The sequence below is a fragment of the Saccopteryx bilineata genome, chromosome 1 (assembly GCF_036850765.1).
Source record: "Saccopteryx bilineata isolate mSacBil1 chromosome 1, mSacBil1_pri_phased_curated, whole genome shotgun sequence".
Taxonomy (NCBI): Eukaryota; Metazoa; Chordata; class Mammalia; order Chiroptera; family Emballonuridae; genus Saccopteryx; species Saccopteryx bilineata.
In genome coordinates, this window is record NC_089490.1 from 380,645,925 (window position 1) to 380,662,940 (window position 17,016).

The 17,016-nt window shown below is 47.8% G+C and overlaps 1 protein-coding gene across 3 annotated transcripts in view; it reads left to right on the top strand.

The window, feature by feature from the left end:
- LDLRAD3 (low density lipoprotein receptor class A domain containing 3) overlaps positions 1–9,622 on the top strand; it is a 239,773-nt gene extending 230,151 nt beyond the window's left edge. For all 3 annotated transcript variants that reach the window (XM_066251282.1, XM_066251283.1, XM_066251284.1), the window contains exons 5-6: positions 3,817–4,162; positions 6,663–9,622. In XM_066251282.1, the coding sequence (XP_066107379.1) occupies positions 3,817–4,162; positions 6,663–6,900 (584 nt within the window). In that variant the 3' untranslated portion in view covers positions 6,901–9,622. The remainder of the gene's footprint in view (positions 1–3,816; positions 4,163–6,662) is intronic.
- Positions 9,623–17,016: the final 7,394 nt, after the last annotated feature.

Genomic DNA, 17,016 nt, shown 5'->3' on the forward strand with positions numbered 1-17,016 from the left:
GGATATGAAGGTTCTGTACTGTGTTTGTGGTGGTCGTTACCCAATTGTTTATTTTTAAATTCATCTAACTGTACATTTTAAAAAGGTAACTACAATTTTATAGTTTTATTGTGTGTAAATGTTTTCCACAATAAACCTGACTTTTTAAATGTATTGATTTTAGAGAGTTGGGAAGAGAGAGAGAGATCAGTTTGCTGTTCCGCCCATTTATGCATTTATCGGTCAATTCCTGTGTGTGCCCTGACCTGGAATCAAACCAGCAACCTTGGTGCGTTGGGGCAGTGTTCTAACCAGTGGAGCACCCAGCCAGGGCTCAACCTAACTTTTTAAAATAGTTAATCTGGAGAGAAATAAACTTAAAAAATAACTTTTTATAAAGGTACACAGGAGTTGATTTTTCAGAGGAAGAGTGAAGAGTCAGTTTGAATTGGGCAGTAGACATTCCAGAACAGGCACCCTTGACTCCTGGGGTCAGGCTGGCGGCTTTGCAGCCATCCCCAGGGATTGATGAGTCAGTCAGGGGTCTCGAGTGAGTGACAGCGGGGCATAGACCCCGAGGAGCCCTCATATCACAGGAAAAGAAGGAAGGAAAAACAATGAAGAAATCGAGATGCGCCATCATGTGTATGTTTAGTAAATAATATAGGACAAATATGTGGAACAAAGTAGAAGAATAAACAGTGGGAAGTTAAGTCTGTCCCTGGCCTCTCTTCCTCTCCCTGCAAGCGACCAGTCACACTAGTTCTGCGTGTCCCTCCAGAAAGATTCTCTGCCTTCTCCACTGGACTTTGCATTGTTTTCACTTCCCACAGTATTTCATTTGTCCCGTCAGTAGATGTAGCGCTGCCCTCATTCTTTAAATAGATGTTCTATTGCATGAATACGCCATAATTTATTTAGCTATGCTGCAATTGATAGATATCTAGATGTATTCTGACATATTAGCTATTATGAGCAATGATTTCATGAATACTTAGTTATTTCTCGTTGATGTTAAGTATATCTGTTGGGTTTCTCAGAGTGGAATGGCGAGGTCAAAGGAGATGTACATTTTTTTATTTTGATACTATTTTTAACCCCTCACCACCCTGACTTAGACCAACTTACCTTCCCACTGCCATGCATGAATAATCATGCCTGTTTTCCCAAGTCCTGGCCAGCAAAATGTGAAGTCCGCCGTTGCCTTTGCCAATCTGATCCGCAAATTAAAAAAAAAAAAAAAAAGTATCATTTGTGTCTGCAGGAGGGGATCTTTGAGAAGCAGAGCAACAACCCAAGTCACACAGCCAACTGCCCGAGCCCTCCGCCGGTCCGGGCAGTGCTGCTGCGTGAACTAGAAGACGGCAGCCTTCTTCAAGACACTTGACTTGCCATCTGCTAGGAAACCGCTGTGATAACCGCACCAATCTGTGATGACTTGGAGGGGAAGAGCACCCCTAGAGTTGCGCCTAACCCAGCCGGCTTCCCCAGAGGCGGCCGTGCGAGCACAGTGGCCCCCAGGTCTGTAACCAGATGGCCTGGAATTCCTGTAGCAGAAGTGGCAGACACAGGATGGGGATTCCAGCTGTGTGACAGTGGAATGTGAGGCACGAGCTGAGGAGACAGCCGGAATAAATGGGAACTTCATTATCCATGGATTATGCACTGGGAACTCGGGTCCCAGGCAACTCTGATAGTAGTAATTTGGCCAGCGGACTCATTAACCTCTTAAGAAAATTGAGTCCAGTTAATGAATTAATACAAGGTGACGTTTTACGCACAGAGCAGAAGCGAGACCAGGCACCGCTGAGTATGTAAGTAACATCATAATTTCTCGAGTGAATGTGATTGCCGATTCTCGCCGTCGACGTGGGCAGACCTGGAGACACAGAGGGCTCGCTTCGGAGACGTTAATGAGACTGTTAGGATCCACAAGGATCTCACGTTCAGTTCATTGGAAGGAGTGCTCGCCTGTACTCTTAAAACCACAAGTGGTTATCCAGAAGCCGGTGTTCTACATCGGGACCCATCCACTTTCCGTGTGAAAATCCAGCCACTTGCCACTTTTAAGAAGCATGTCTCACTGGAAAGGAAATTACTCGATCCGTGTCCTGTCCTCCACCCCACACCCTGAAAGCAGACGCTTCAAGCCTCTCTGTCTTAGCTCCAGAGACGTTGAGGAGGAAAATGGAAAGAATTTGAACATTTTAACTAGTTAAGAATTAGTTAAGAATTAGCATTAACTAGTTTAAGGTGATGAAGAGTTCTGGCGATGGATGGTGGTGGGGTTTGCACCAGTGTGAATGAACTTAAGGCCACTGATCTATACACTTACAAATGCTTAAAGTGGAAATTTTACATTTTATATACATACATATACATATACATATATTATATAATATACATATATTATAACATAATATATAATATATAATAATATAGTATATAAAATATATAAATATAATTATATGAATATATAATATATATTAATAATATATAAATACATATATATTTAACCACTATAAAAAAGGAAAAAGAACTAGCATTAGCTGAGTGCAAACCCTGGCCAGGCACTTTGCTCTGTGAATACAGTATGTTGTATCTTATCCCCTCTGTAACCCAAGGAGATGCTACTGTTACTTACATAGAACCACCACCATTTTAAAGATGAGGCATCTGAGGCCCACAAAAGAGCAACAGCCAGAAGTGATGGCCCCAGACTTCAACCCCTTTGTACTGCAGACAACAAAATAGAGTATTTTATTTTAAGTCTGGATTCTGAAATACACACACACACACACACACACACACACACACAGCTCCGACCCAGCTTTTCATAATCTAAACTAAGACAGAATTCCAGCAGAACCCCTGAGCGACAGCTAATTGTCTCCAGAAATTCCAGCGTGGCCCCCTCCCTTAACTGTCTGGAGCGTGCTTCTGCCATGGTCTGGGGTTGTATTTGCTTCTTTCTGTGCAGTTAATCATGGAAACAGTGACCCAGAGGAACGTCATAGCTTCCGTTTATGTTTGAGTGTAACTGGAAAGAAAATGAACACAAAGCCTGGAGCTCGAGGGGGAAGATCTGTCTCGGGTTAGGGTTATTTGGGGGAATCGAGAACTGTTGATAGCAGGAAGGAAGACAGTGTGTTTCACAGCGTGTGGCTTTTTGAAGGAGAAATATCTGTTCTAATGCTGACTCCTCTACTTCTTGTGTTCCTCGTGGGTATTATAAATTTACAAGGAAAAACTGATTTCTGCCACAAACTTCCCCTCTTGTTCCTTGGATATTGTGTTTCCTGACGCTAATTTTTTTTAAAACAACTTTATGGAAGTATAATTTACATTATATAAAATGTCCACATTTTAAGTGTGTCATTCAACGAGTTTTAGTAAATTTACTATATGTCCAGCCATCGCCTTAGCCAGCCTTTTCATCACCCCAACAAGATCTCTGATAACCATTACCACTTAATCCCTGTTCTCACCCCACCCCCGTGCAACCATTCATCTACATTCTGTCCATAGATTTGCCTTTCTTGGATATTTTATTTAAATGGAATTACACATGTGGTCTTTGTCTGGCTTATTGTGCTTAGCAGAATGTTTATGAGGTTCACCCATGTCATGACATGTATCAACACTTCATTCCTTGTTAACGCCCGAGTAATATTCCATTATATGGACATACCATATTTTGTTTATCCATTCGCTGATTGATAGACATTTGGGTGGTTCCCACTCTATGGCTATTATAAAACGCTGCTGCAAACATTTGCACACACGTCCTAAGCTCAGTTGGTAACCTCCTTTTCTCTTCCCTCGGGGATCTCTCAGAACCAGGCAGCGGGCAGGTGTTTGTGACTTCAGAGAACCAGCTTGTGTACTATCCCAGCATCACCTACGCCATCATCGGCAGCTCCGTCATCTTCGTGCTGGTGGTGGCCCTGCTGGCGCTGGTCCTGCACCACCAGCGGAAGCGGAACAACCTCATGACGTTGCCAGTGCACCGGCTACAGCACCCCGTGCTTCTCTCCCGCCTGGTGGTCCTGGACCACCCCCACCACTGCAATGTCACCTACAACGTCAACAATGGCATACAGTATGTGGCCAGCCAGGCTGAGCAGAATGCATCAGAAGTGGGCTCCCCGCCCTCCTACTCAGAGGCCCTGCTGGACCAGAGGTGCGTGCACGAATGGAAGAGACTGGGGGTGGGGGGAGCTCACCAAGGGGGGCAGCAGGTATGTGAGCCACACCTGGGCTCCTGGGTCGTGCTGAGAGCCTGCATTCAGGTACTGTAGGCGGCAGCAGCAGCTGACAGGGACGGAGTCCTTGCAAAACAATTCACATGTACCATCTCATTGACTCCTTTCCATGACTCGCTGAGGATGGTTCTGTTTCTGCCTCAGTTAGACAAACAAGAAGTCTAAAGCTCTTGGGTTTAAGTTACTTGTGAAAGACACACAGTTAGGATCCTGGCCAACTTGGAGCCCCGCTCCTCCCTGTCAGTGCCACGCGAATGCGTGTTCACATGGCCGTTCACACTCGCTACCACAGAACAGCCCATGCATAGCGGAGATTTGGTTAACGTTTGCAGAATGAATGAATGGCTGAGTGAGCCAGTGAATTAAGGAGTGTGAAAATTGGTAAGTTCCTGAACTCCCTCTGTAAAACTAAGGGGTTAGAACAGAGCGCTCTCAAGCTTTGGTCAAGCAGCAGAACCTTCATCACCGATGGAGTCCATAGATGAAGTCAGAAAGCAGAGTTCTGTAGTTGAAGTGGGTAGTGGACCTGAACCCTGCCTGCTCCTTCTTCCTCTCTCCTTTGGTGACCTCCAGCGCATCCCAAAGAACCATTTTGGAAGTCCCTGGGCCAGAGCTACTTGGGTCCTCCTCGGTTCTAAGATTGCCGTGCCCTCCCTGTGGGGCTCTGCTCCATGTCCCTCTTCCTCTGAGCCCGGGACCGTGGTTCTAAGATTGCCGTGCCCTCCCTGCGGGGCTCTGCTCCATGTCCCTCTTCCTCTGAGCCCGGGACTGTGGTGCTAAGGTTGCCGGGCCCTCCCTGCGGGGCTCTGCTCCATGTCCCTCTTCCTCTGAGCCCGGGACTGTGGTGCTAAGATTGCCGTGCCCTCCCTGCGGGGCTCTGCCCGACGTCCCTCTTCCTCTGAGCCCGGGACCGTGGTTCTAAGATTGCCGTGCCCTCCCTGCGGGGCTCTGCCCGATGTCCCTCTTCCTCTGAGCCCGGGACCGTGGTTCTAAGGTTGCCACGCCCTCCCTGCGGAGCTCTGCTCCATGTCCCTCTTCCTCTGAGCCCGGGACTGTGGTGCTAAGGTTGCCGGGCCCTCCCTGCGGGGCTCTGCTCCATGTCCCTCTTCCTCTGAGCCCGGGACTGTGGTGCTAAGGTTGCCGGGCCCTCCCTGCGGGGCTCTGCCCGACGTCCCTCTTCCTCTGAGCCCGGGACTGTGGTGCTAAGATTGCCGTGCCCTCCCTGCGGGGCTCTGCTCCATGTCCCTCTTCCTCTGAGCCCGGGACTGTGGTTCTAAGATTGCCGTGCCCTCCCTGCGGGGCTCTGCCCGATGTCCCTCTTCTTCTGAGCCCGGGACTGTGGTTCTAAGATTGCCAGGCCCTCCCTGCGGGGCTCTGCTCCATGTCCCTCTTCCTCTGAGCCCGGACTCTGTGAGCGGCGTGAGGCGTTTTGCAGCCCGTGGTCCTGGGGTGACGGGGTTCCCCTGAGACCCTCTTCACTGGCAGCTCTTACCTTATTTATTTGGTCTTTGTTTTCCATCCTCACAAAGGGTAGCTTCAGGAGGTAGTGTCTAAGGGTCTCTTTGCAAATCAGCGTCAGTGTACGGGACCTCACTCACCACTCCTAACCCCTTCATTTGGATCTTCCGACGTTGAGTAAGGTTAAAATCACTGAAAGCAAACAGCGCCTGTGTCCAGGTCCCAGCACTACTTACTGCTTTCAAGTTTTTGGTGATCCTGTGCAAGTCATTTAATGCCCCCTGCCTCAGTTTCCTCCCCTGTCCCAGGACACAGAGTAATACTTCCTTCTTCGTTCTCAGAATCCTTGCATAAAGTAATGAATGTAAGGTACATGGCATGGGCCAGACTCACAGTGAGCTTTTGGTCACTGAGAGATGAAAAATGGGATGTCTTTTCTGTAATTTCTTTACCAGCAAGGTGTCATTATCATCCATCCATGATGAGGAGTGCAGAGAGGCTGCCTTCTCCCCCGCCCACGCCCGCACAGCCAGGCCCTGCTGGCTTTCAGCGGCTCCCTGAAACCCCGGATTCTGTGGCTCATCAGAGGCCCCACCAACCACCAGCCAGGACAGCAGCTTGGCCACAGGGGGCCCCAGACAGCAGAACGAAGCAGCTCTGCCAAGTCACCCCGGACGAGCCGGGGGTGGGCCTGGCCTCCCCGCTGTGGCTCCACCCGAGGGGTGTGGTTTGGGCATGGCCTGGTTGGCACAAGCCAGCGTGAGCTCACTGACCAGCGCCTGTTCCCTGTCTTGTCGCACACCCCCTTGATTGCCTCTCCGCTTGGCGGACAGACGTCCTTCCTTACACTAGCATCTGCTCAGGAACGGGCAGAGGCTGGCGCGGCCTCCTCATCTTGGCTCCTCGTAATGCATTCTCTCTCCCCTCCCCTCCCGCCCCATCCTGCCTTCTCCATTGCAGACCCGCATGGTACGACCTTCCGCCACCGCCCTACTCCTCTGACACCGAGTCTCTGAACCAGGCCGACCTGCCCCCGTACCGCTCCCGGTCCGGGAGTGCCGACAGCGCCAGCTCCCAGGCCGCCAGCAGCCTCCTGAGTGTGGAGGACACCAGCCACAGCCCAGGGCAGCCTGGGCCTCAGGAGGGCACCGCCGGGCCCAGGGACTCCACGGCCAGCCGGGGCACTGAAGAAGTATAAAATTCAGCTATTCCAAAGTCCACACGGGTGAATCTGCTCTGATGTGTTACCATGCTAACAGCCCACGCTCGTGGGCAGCTCCTCGGGGTGCTCAAGGACTGGTCTGGGGTGTGAGCCGTCTCTTCATCCCCCTCCCCCAGATTTCAGGGATGTTCTTTGGGTGTGTGTGGGGGGGTGACCTGGCATAGTTCTGGCCTCCCATCTGACATGAGGTGTCTGGTGCCTCTCTCTGCACGGTCACTCCTCCACAGGGCCTAGGATCACAGCCTCACCCTTCACGTCCTTCTCCTGTGACCGTTGTCAGCTGGCTGAGTGGGTGGCGGGGTAAAGTGGGGTGACCGTGGCCCCTGAGAAAGCGCGGTTTCTGCGCTAGGTTGGAGGTTCAGCAGGAAGAAGACGCTGGGCCGCATTCTCTGTGGGTGGCCATGTGATCACGGCAATTGCGGGTCTGGGCTGGATGGTCCTCCCAGGAAGCCATCATGGGGTGGCCACCGTGCAGAGAAGCCAGGCCAGCGTCAACCCCGTGCGTTAGCCTGTGCGTTCCTCTCAGCTCAGCGGGGGCAGTGGCCGAAGAAAACTTCTGATGTGAGAACGCCCTTCAGTGATCGGCCACGTCCTTTTGGTCTTATGAATGGCCCTGAAGCTTGTACTCTGGTTAGAGTCCGGCTTTAAAATGTTGCCTGAGAGCCTTCGCTTTGACAGCGTTCTGTGCAGCATCCTAGAGTAGGCAGGCAGGAAGTCCCCACCATGGGCATATCCGAGTTCCCAGCTCCAGAGATGCCCGCTGCCAAGAGCCCAGGCCTCCTCTGGCCCACCATCCCTTCCCTGGTTTCTGGATTGTCAGCCTCCAGCTGTGACCTCCTGTCAGCAAGGGGTGAGCACCAGCTGGGTTGGCCTGATCTCTAATCCGGCCCTTTGCCCCGATAAACCACACCCAGCCTGCCTGGCCCATTCGTGCAGCGTCAACACGAGCCTCCTAAGGTCCCCTAACGCTCCCGAAGTCACTTTGCCTGGGTATCTGGACTTGACACTGGTTTCTAACCCGTGCGAGGAGGAGGACCGTGTTCATTACCTCCCAGCAGAGCTCCCGGATCCCTCGCTGCAGGCTCCTGGTCCCAGGGCCACGCTGCAGGGGGCGGGGGAGGGGGTCGGTTGGGTTAGGCCCCTTTGAACATCCCATAGTTTCTGCCCTGAGAGACATGGACAGTGGATGTTTTGGAGTCAAGATTTGCCATTCGGACTTTCTTTTTTTTTTTTTTTTTTAATCTTTTAGAAATGCATTTGAAACAGTGTGTTTGTTTTTTTTCCCCTTCTAGTTAAGGGATTATTTATATGTCTATAGGACAGCTGTTTGTTGTTTTTCTTTAGTGAGGTCCAAAGAAAGATGCAAAAAGGGTCATGCCTTTGCCCCGCTGAACCCTGATAACAAGTCACTCCATACTGACGGGTGTGCCAGGCGTTTGTGCATTGTTGCACTTTTGAGTTATTATTTATCAAGTTCTCGAAGGATGCTGAACCAAGGGGTGCCTCCCTCCCTCGGTCATCGTCTCCGTGTCTCCTCTTTCTGTGTGCCCCACCAGCCACAGGGCCCACCCTGGGAAACAATGGGTAGAAACCGGGGTGTTATTTGACCAGAAACTGATGGGGGTGCAAAACTGGAACCAGGGGAACCCCTCTGGGCAGCGCTCACCCAGTCAGGGCTCCCTTCCACAGCCCCAGGAGCTTGAGCTGCCTCTCTGATGCTAATTGCTAATTCGCAGGGAGCCTGCAGAGCGGGGATGAAGTGGCTGGCACTCAGTGATCCTGTTCTGTAGACTTCTTTTCTTAACCAAACCCAGAGGATGTTACCGGAAAGCTAACCACTTGGTGATTTTTATTTTTGTTTTTCAAGGAAAGAAAAGGAACCAGTTGCTTGCATCTTTCATTTTTAAAGTAACACTTGAGTTATTTTCTGAGTGATCCAGTAAAAGAAAGAAGTTCTGATGGCATCCAGAGCGCATTAGGAACTCGGGCCGAACATTTCATCTCCTGGGAGAGCGGCTTTCTTTCTCCCTTTGATGAGCCCCTGCTTCTGTCTGGGGCTCCTGGAAGTTGTTTAGAGGAAAGGATTCTAATTTTAATTAATTGTGCTGCGCATTAATCTCGCGTACATTTCTGCTTCCAGGCATTTTAGGAAAACAAATGGTGTTGGTAGATAAGGGGAGCCTGTTAAATGTTGTTATTTTTAAAAATACAAACAAACACAGGGACATTTTATTATAGATTTGATTTTTTTAAATGAATGTTGTTTAAAATATGTAAATAGGACAGACACCAAAGCTGCAGAGGTTTGGGGTTTTTTCCCCCTCTTCTCAAGATAGCAAAATAAGTGACCAGCCATATTTTTTAACTCATTCCAGCAGGATCTGTTTTTATACATTGCCTACATCTATGCCAACTGGAAAACCATCTCTGCCCTCTTTTCTCAAATGAGATCCATGAGACTTTTTTTTTTAGCATTAAAATACTCTCACTGTGATAAATAGCTGATCACCCGATTCAACTCCCTCTAATTTGAAATTGACACTTTTTAAAAAAAATGCAACTAAGTGGTTAATGGTGTGTGATGCTCAAAGTTGATGTAAACTGGAAAGGTTGTATGCAGTTGTTTTTTTTCCTCATTATTAGGGTTGTTTTTTTTTTAAATTTTATACTTTCAAATAAACTTGCAGTTTCATTCTTTCTATTGGTGTCAATGGTCCTTCGTCCACCTCTCTCCTCTGTGGACAGTCACTTCTGTTCTGTATGCCATGTAAAGGGAGAGAAAGGAAGAGTATTAATGATGGGGCTTCAAGATGATGGGTATTTCAGGGTCCCACGGCTGGTGTGATTAGAATGAATGCAGAGGGGAAATCATGAATACCAGTGAGTATCATGGGCCCTGCGATGTCACTTCAGAAATTCACTTCAGGCAGTTTGGGTGTTATCAGCTTTCCCTCCAGTGCTGTTTGGGGCGAAGGAGGAAGTGGGTGTGATAACCAGACAGACTCTGGCTGTGTGTTCAAGGGGATGCTCTGCAGCTCTAACACAAGTATGCTAATAATTAGTTTTGAACCACCAATCGTACGGATCGGCCCCATCAGTGATGGGAACATCTTTGGGCTAAGTCCCATTCCAGAACCACATGTTGACTGATACCGCAAGGATAGTTACACAGGAAGTCAGGATGCCGAGGTCACGACTGCACCACCCGTGAACAAGAGAGTTGGTCTTGGTCTTGGCCAAAGTTAAAATCCACATGGAAATCTGAACACAGGACCTGCAAAACCTCGATTTCAATCATAGATTGGTTACCAGAGAGTAGTATCCCGAGTATATGCCGGGTCGTGTTCTGCCCACGTGATCTGGAGTAGTCCTTCCCAAGCAGTGTGCACCAAAGGCTTGTCAAGACATTAATTCCTCCATCTTCAGGGTACCGTTTTAATAGTTGCTACAATGAAGAAATAGAAGTGCTGATCTAGAGCAGAGATCAGTAAACTTTTTGTGTAAAGGGCCGAATAATAAACATTTTTGGCTTTGTGGCCATGTGGTCTCTAGCAACTACAAAAGCAGCTGCAGACAACACGTAAGTGAACGGGCGTGGCAGCGTTCCCATAACTGTTTACAAACCTAGATGACTGGTTGGATTTGGCTCACGGGGTGTTATTTGCCCACCGCTGAGCTAAAGGATTATTCCCATATTGTGTTCATGGATCCAAAACTAGGGACATTTTAGAAAAGTACGTTAATGGCCTGGAATATTAGAACCCTTGAAATGGCACCAACCTTCAAAAAAATATATTGAGGAACTTATGAGGCAGGCAATTTGAAGACCTATAAAATTAATTTGAATTGATCCCGTTAGCCCTTTTCCAGTGAGCAAGGAGTAAGATGAGTAGAGGCTTTTCCAATATCATCCTCAACAGTTGGGGAGAATGCAGAGGTCATAGTAAAAAAAAAAAAAAAAAACACAACTGTTGGTTCAGACGCTGTAAGACAATAAGTTTATAAAACAGTCTGTCTTTTAGAAAAAAGACAGGGGTGAGTAATCCAAAAGGTATTACCTGTGTTCTCCACTTAGCTTGGCGCCCTCAGGCCAGGCAGGAGACCCAGCGAGAATACTGTATAATAAGAAGGACCTTCAGGTGGCTGCAGGAGAGGTGCCCTAAGTGTCCACAGGAAAGGAAGAGCTCCCACTGAGATCCTCAGGAGAAACGTCAGTGAGGAGATAGGCAGGCAGGCTCCTTCAACATCTATAGTTAATCTTAAGTTCACAGGAACATTAGCAGAACCTCCAGTTGTAAATGACAGAAATTCAACTCATACAAGCTTCATTGTGTTCAATTTTAGAAGACAGATTGGCCCTGCTGGCAGTAGAGCATCAGCCTGACGTGTGGGAGTCCCAGGTTCAATTCCCAGTCAGGGCACATAGGAAAAGCCACCATCTGCTTCTCCATCCCATCTCTTCTCTTCCCCTTCTCTCTCTCTCTCTCTCTCTCTCTCTCTCTCTCTCTTAAATGGACTTGCTTGGTCGTATGGCCACTACTGTGTTTGATGATCAATCTCTTGATTGACAGCCCCACCTGAATTGCATGCAACTAGAAAGGGACAATTCCCGAATTGAAAAGGGGCTGGTAATAGGCATTACCAATGTGTCTACTATAGATAGAACCTCACTTAAGGGATGGGACCCACAAGAGGCTGGCACAATTTCTAGTATATATAAGAAAAAAGCATATCAAAACAAGCTTCAGGCAACACAGCCACCAGGTCTGAAAGGAGCAGAGGCAATGAAATTTTCAGGAGACTCAACAGCCTTTCCCTAAACGTAGGAAACAAGGTCAGTGTCCAGCCGCAGGCTTTTATGAGGTGGTCATCTGGGGTCGGTCACAAGGATATGGATAAAGCCTTGTAGGACGAGTTCTACTCTAAAGAAACTGGAACTATTTTGTGGGCTCCAGAACTGTCCCTGAACTACTGAAAGTACTGAAATGAGCAGTTACCCCAACCAGAGTCACACCTGTCCTGCTCAGGATTCTTAAGTTAATGGATCACAGATGTGTTCCCTTGTCAAGTTACCAAAGACTTAGACTCAATTGTGCATGCTGTTTACTAGGTGTTCCATGACTGGCCCTTTCATTTACTCCTAAGAGCTGAGATACATCGGTATCTAGGTAAGCACCCCTTGCGAATCCTGGTGCCACAGATGCTGAGGGGCTGAATTTCCACCATATTTGGGGCTTGAAAACATGACTATGGGGGACTGGGATGCAATATTGGGGAAGCTTGTTTATTTTAATGTGATTGATGTTTCAACTGGGCTGGGCTTGGGTTTGTGGTCTGAGCAAGGGTGATTCATACCAAGTTTCAGTAGGAGATAGTGTGTGGCTTTCAAGTTCACCCTGATGAATCACCCCAGTGAGCCAGCAGAGAAAAGGCATGCATCCAGTGGAGCACACGTGGGAAGTGTCTATGGGCCAGGCATGGAGGTAGCAGTCAACGCCATTCGTATTCCATTGCCCAGAGTCTGGTCAGCCTCATAGCCATACCTATCTGCAAGGGAGTCTGGGAAGGGAGAGCTGTATCTAGGGAAAACCGGACGTGGGGTTTCACACTTGTCACCAAATACCTCTTTGCCCTTTTCTGTTCACACATGGAATATACTTACCCCTCCTGAAAGAGGATACCCAACTGTTTCATCTAATTATATTCAAAGTCCAGGAGCTGGTGAAATTTTCTGTCAGGCCCAATCATGGCCCATCTGTTAAAACAATTTCTTAACCCCACATAGCTCTCATCATCTTTCTTCTAGATTGCCTCTCTTCAGCCTATTCTCAAAATGTTTGAATAATCTAAAAATTAACCAGGATTAAAAGTCAAAAGCGTGGTCTACTGGACCTTACGCCATCTGTTCCCCATGACCTGTCTTACTTCACCTACTATCCTACCCCTCCTCCACTCGGCTCCACTGCCTTTGCCACCTGGCTGGTTCTGGAGCTCACCAGCCACACTCCAGCTCAGGACCTTGGTTCTTATGTTCCCTCTGCCTGGAACATCTCCAGAAACCTGCAGAACTCTTTGTCCTTAGAGAACCATCAGGAGCCATGTCCACCTAGAACCTTGACATTAGCATCTTTGGGACCTCAGCAGTGGCCACACGGAGACTCCTGGAGGACAGAAGTACCAGAGTAACCAAGACATAGGTACCGCCCAAGTGATTTGGGTCTACCACCCTAGACCCAAGCAGTACATGGTAGCTTGGGGTCAGAGTATGGAGTAGAAATTTCATTGCGTTTCATTTGGACCGTTTCTCTCGGGTAGGAGGCGAGTCAGCCTAAGGAATACCTTGATGTTGGAAATAATGAGCTGGCTTGTGCAGAGCAGGACCCACCAGGGGGTTTGTTCTTTCAATGACTCTGCATGAAATGTGACTTTTACAGAAGAACCCTAGCCAGACCTTCAACTCAGAGTGTGTTCCTGGTGTGCCAGCTTGTGAATCAGCTAAGGGCACACAGACACACATGGAAACATCCCCAGACCACAAACTATGTTTGGAGATGGTGGCATCCCCAGTTCAGAGATGAGGAACTGACTCCCAACTCAAACAAGTAAAAGCAATTACAGAGATATTCTAGGAAGAGAAAAAGGAGTTGACTTCCTTGTACAGGAAAAGTAAACTACTTAAACTCATCCCTCAAGTTGGACTCAACCAGGAAAGAATTGAATATGAGTGTCTTGACCCCATTTGCTGACTTAGCTTAAATCAAATAAGTGGCTCTTTCATGAAAACGATGTTTGTGTTTGCCCAGTGTGCCAGCAGGGATCTGTCAGAGCCACTACAAGTATTACAGGAATAAGGGGTTGAGTATGGGCATCAGGGTTTACACTGATGAAGAGCTAGCTGGTGGAGTGACAGCCTGGAAAGGTGAAGAGGAGGATCCAGACATGGTTACCAAGGACACCGGCCTGAGCCTGGCACAGGAGAAGGAACCAGAGCTGGCAAGGGAGTCCAAGAAGCCACAGCATGGACTTCCAGAATGGTACTGCGGCGAGTGAGCTCACGGAGAGGACTGCAACGCCAAGTGTCTGCTGAGCCCAAGCCCCTGAGAATATAGCTGTGGCTGCACTTCTGCCTTCAAATCTCACATGAGCTCCTTTCGTTGGACACTTGCCCCAAGAACCGCACAGGGAAGGGGTTTGGGAAGCAGGGCTCCCAGGAGGGAGTGGAGACAACAGGCATTCGGCCCCCCAGGGGGACTGTGATCTTGGGCCATGCAGTGGTTTCCAGTACAGACACTCCACCCTCCAGGTGAAAAGATTCTTACTATGCAGCAGATTGGACTCAACAAGGATTGGATCTTAATTTCTTTGTATTTAGTGAAAAAAAAATTTTTTTTCATTTTTGACTTTTAATTTTTGTAGGCATACCCAATAACTGGTGTTCATAGTTTTCAAAAGTGCAGTGATTCCGTGATATGATTTGGTAACATCTCTGGGAAACTGGACAATCTATGTTAAGAAATAGAAATACATGACTTTGGAGTTATTTTTATTAATGATCTGTTTTGACCCTGAACAGAACTTTCTACTGCCCACTGCGGGTCCCAGAGAGACTCACAGATGGACAGTGGTGAGTGCTGGGTGGGCAGCGTCACGAAGATGGACGTAAGATGGCGCTCTCTGCCCTGAGAGCAAGGCCAGTTGGTTGGCCGTAGTGTGGGCTGTGAAGCCATGTGAGTTAGAGGAGAGAACACTGTTGAGCAGTGCAGGGTTTCTGGCCTCCTGTCCTGCCCACCACCCCGTTACTGCCGCCTTCTCATGGGAGCATATTTACTAGGTAAGAGCCAGTCAAATAGAAATATCAATTGGCCCACATCAACCAGAAACCAGATTGCTCAAACTGGGAACAGAAATTTCAGAGACTGCAGGAGGAGAAGGTGTCAGCTGTGAAAAGGGGATGGAGACCCAGCTTTTTTCCTACTCTCTCTCCCTCTCTTCCTCTCCTGTCCCCTCTCTTCCTGTCTCATCCCCCCTCTTCCTCTGTCCCTCCTCCCCTCTGCCTCCTGTCCTCTCTCTCACTCTCTGTTCCTGCATTAATGCATCTTTGTGACCTCTTTGTGCTCCTGGAGCAGGCAGAGTGGCCTTGGCGTTCAAGCTGCAGTCCCACTTTTCCCTCCGGAAGTGTGGAGGTTTAGATTTGAGAAACAGAATGGAATAGGAGACTTCCATTTCAATTCAGTTAATAGCCATGATTTTTAAATTTTTCAGTTACAGTTGATATTCAGGATTATTTTATATTAATTTCAGAGCCATAATTTTTTTTATCAGCCTTTTCAGGGGAGACCTACACTTTGAAATATCACTGGGCATTTGCACCTACTCTTAAAATTGGTATGTTGAGTTGGTCTTTGGCTCTTGCCTCTTTACTCAAACACTGAGTTTGCCAACCAGCAGCCCAAGGATAGTATTCAACCCACAGGTAGAATATTTTAGTTGGTTTTGTAGACTCCTCTCTCTCTCTCTCTCTCTCTCTCTCTCTCTCTCTCTCTCTCTCTCGCTCTTTATTGTGAACCTGTTTCCAACTATTGAAATTGAAATTCAGGATATTTCACATAAATATTTGGACGCATGGCTTCTTTTAAAGCATCAGAAGTATAGCAGTTTTGGGCTCCCTTCCCACATGTCAAACTTTGCAGAGCCGAGGAGCAGCTGCCCTGTTCAGAGCGAGCGTTCGCCCATCAGCTCATCACATCACTTCTCAGTATTGTCCGCCATCCAGCCCATTTCACTCATTTAATTGCTTGCCTGGCCCCTGTCCTACTCGTTAGAACCTGGAGGCAGCAAGGCCGAGGAGCTACCGTCCAGACTTCTAACAGTCACCAGCAGGAAAGAGGGAGAAAATTCAGACAACTGCCAACTTAACCACTGATTAGTCTTGTCAATTTTTGGGTCTTCGTTTCCTTTCTCTGAAGTTCTTTCTTATGCTTGACGTTTGTTATGCCCAGTGCCTTTTTTTTTTAATTCAAACATAGACATAACGTAACTTTTAACCACTTTTAAGTGTATAGTTCTGTGGCATTAAGTACAATCAGGTTGTTATGCAACCATCACCACCATCCATCTCCAGGACCTTTTTCATCTTCCCAAACTCTTGTACCCATTAAACTATAGTTTTCCACTCTCCTATTTCCCATCCCCCGGAAAACCATGTTCTACTTTCTGGTGTCTATGAATTTGACTCCTCTGGGTCAAATAAGTGGAATCATTCAGCTTTTGTCTTTTTGTGTCTGGCTTATTTCATTTAGCATACTGTCTTTGAGGTTCATTCATGTTGTAGTATATGTCAACATATCCTTCCTTTTAAGGGCTGAATCTTGTTCCGTGAATGCGTTAGACCCCATTTTGCTTATCCATTCATCCGTGGATGGTCTTCTGAGTTGTTTTCACTCTGTGGCTATAGTGACTAATGCAGCTATGAACATGGGTGTACAAGTATCTCTGAGTTCTTGCTTCCATTTCTTTTAGGTGTACACCTAGAAGTGGAGTTGACCCAGCAGCCTTTGCTCATCCTTCCTAGGTTTGGGGAGTTCCATGAGTCCTGCCTCCCCAAGCAAGAAGTCAGTAACTCCTTTTCCAGGCCCTCTGAGAACTAGCGCCCAGATGCATGGTGGAGGCTCAACTGGCAGGTCCCTGGAGTGAACCCCTGTATTTGAGAGTCCTGTGAGGAGGGGCGCCAGGCGGAGTTTGTGCTGAAGGTGCAGAGGCGTGTTAAGTTCCACGCATCAGCAAGAGCAGGCATCTTAATTTTTTCCTCAAGAAAGAATTAAAAAAATTTTTCAATTACAGTTTACATTTAATACTCTTTAGTACTGGTTTCAGGTGTACAGCATAGTATTTAGACAATCACCGACTTTACAAAGCGCTGCCCCTGATGTTCCCACCTGGCACCATACATAGTTATTATAATATCGACTGTATTCTCTGTGCTGTACTTTACATCCCTGTGATTGTTTTGCAACTATTAATTTGTACTTCTTGATCCCGTCGATGTTTTCACCCAGTTCCCCAGCCCTCCTCCCCATCTGGCAGCCAGCAGTC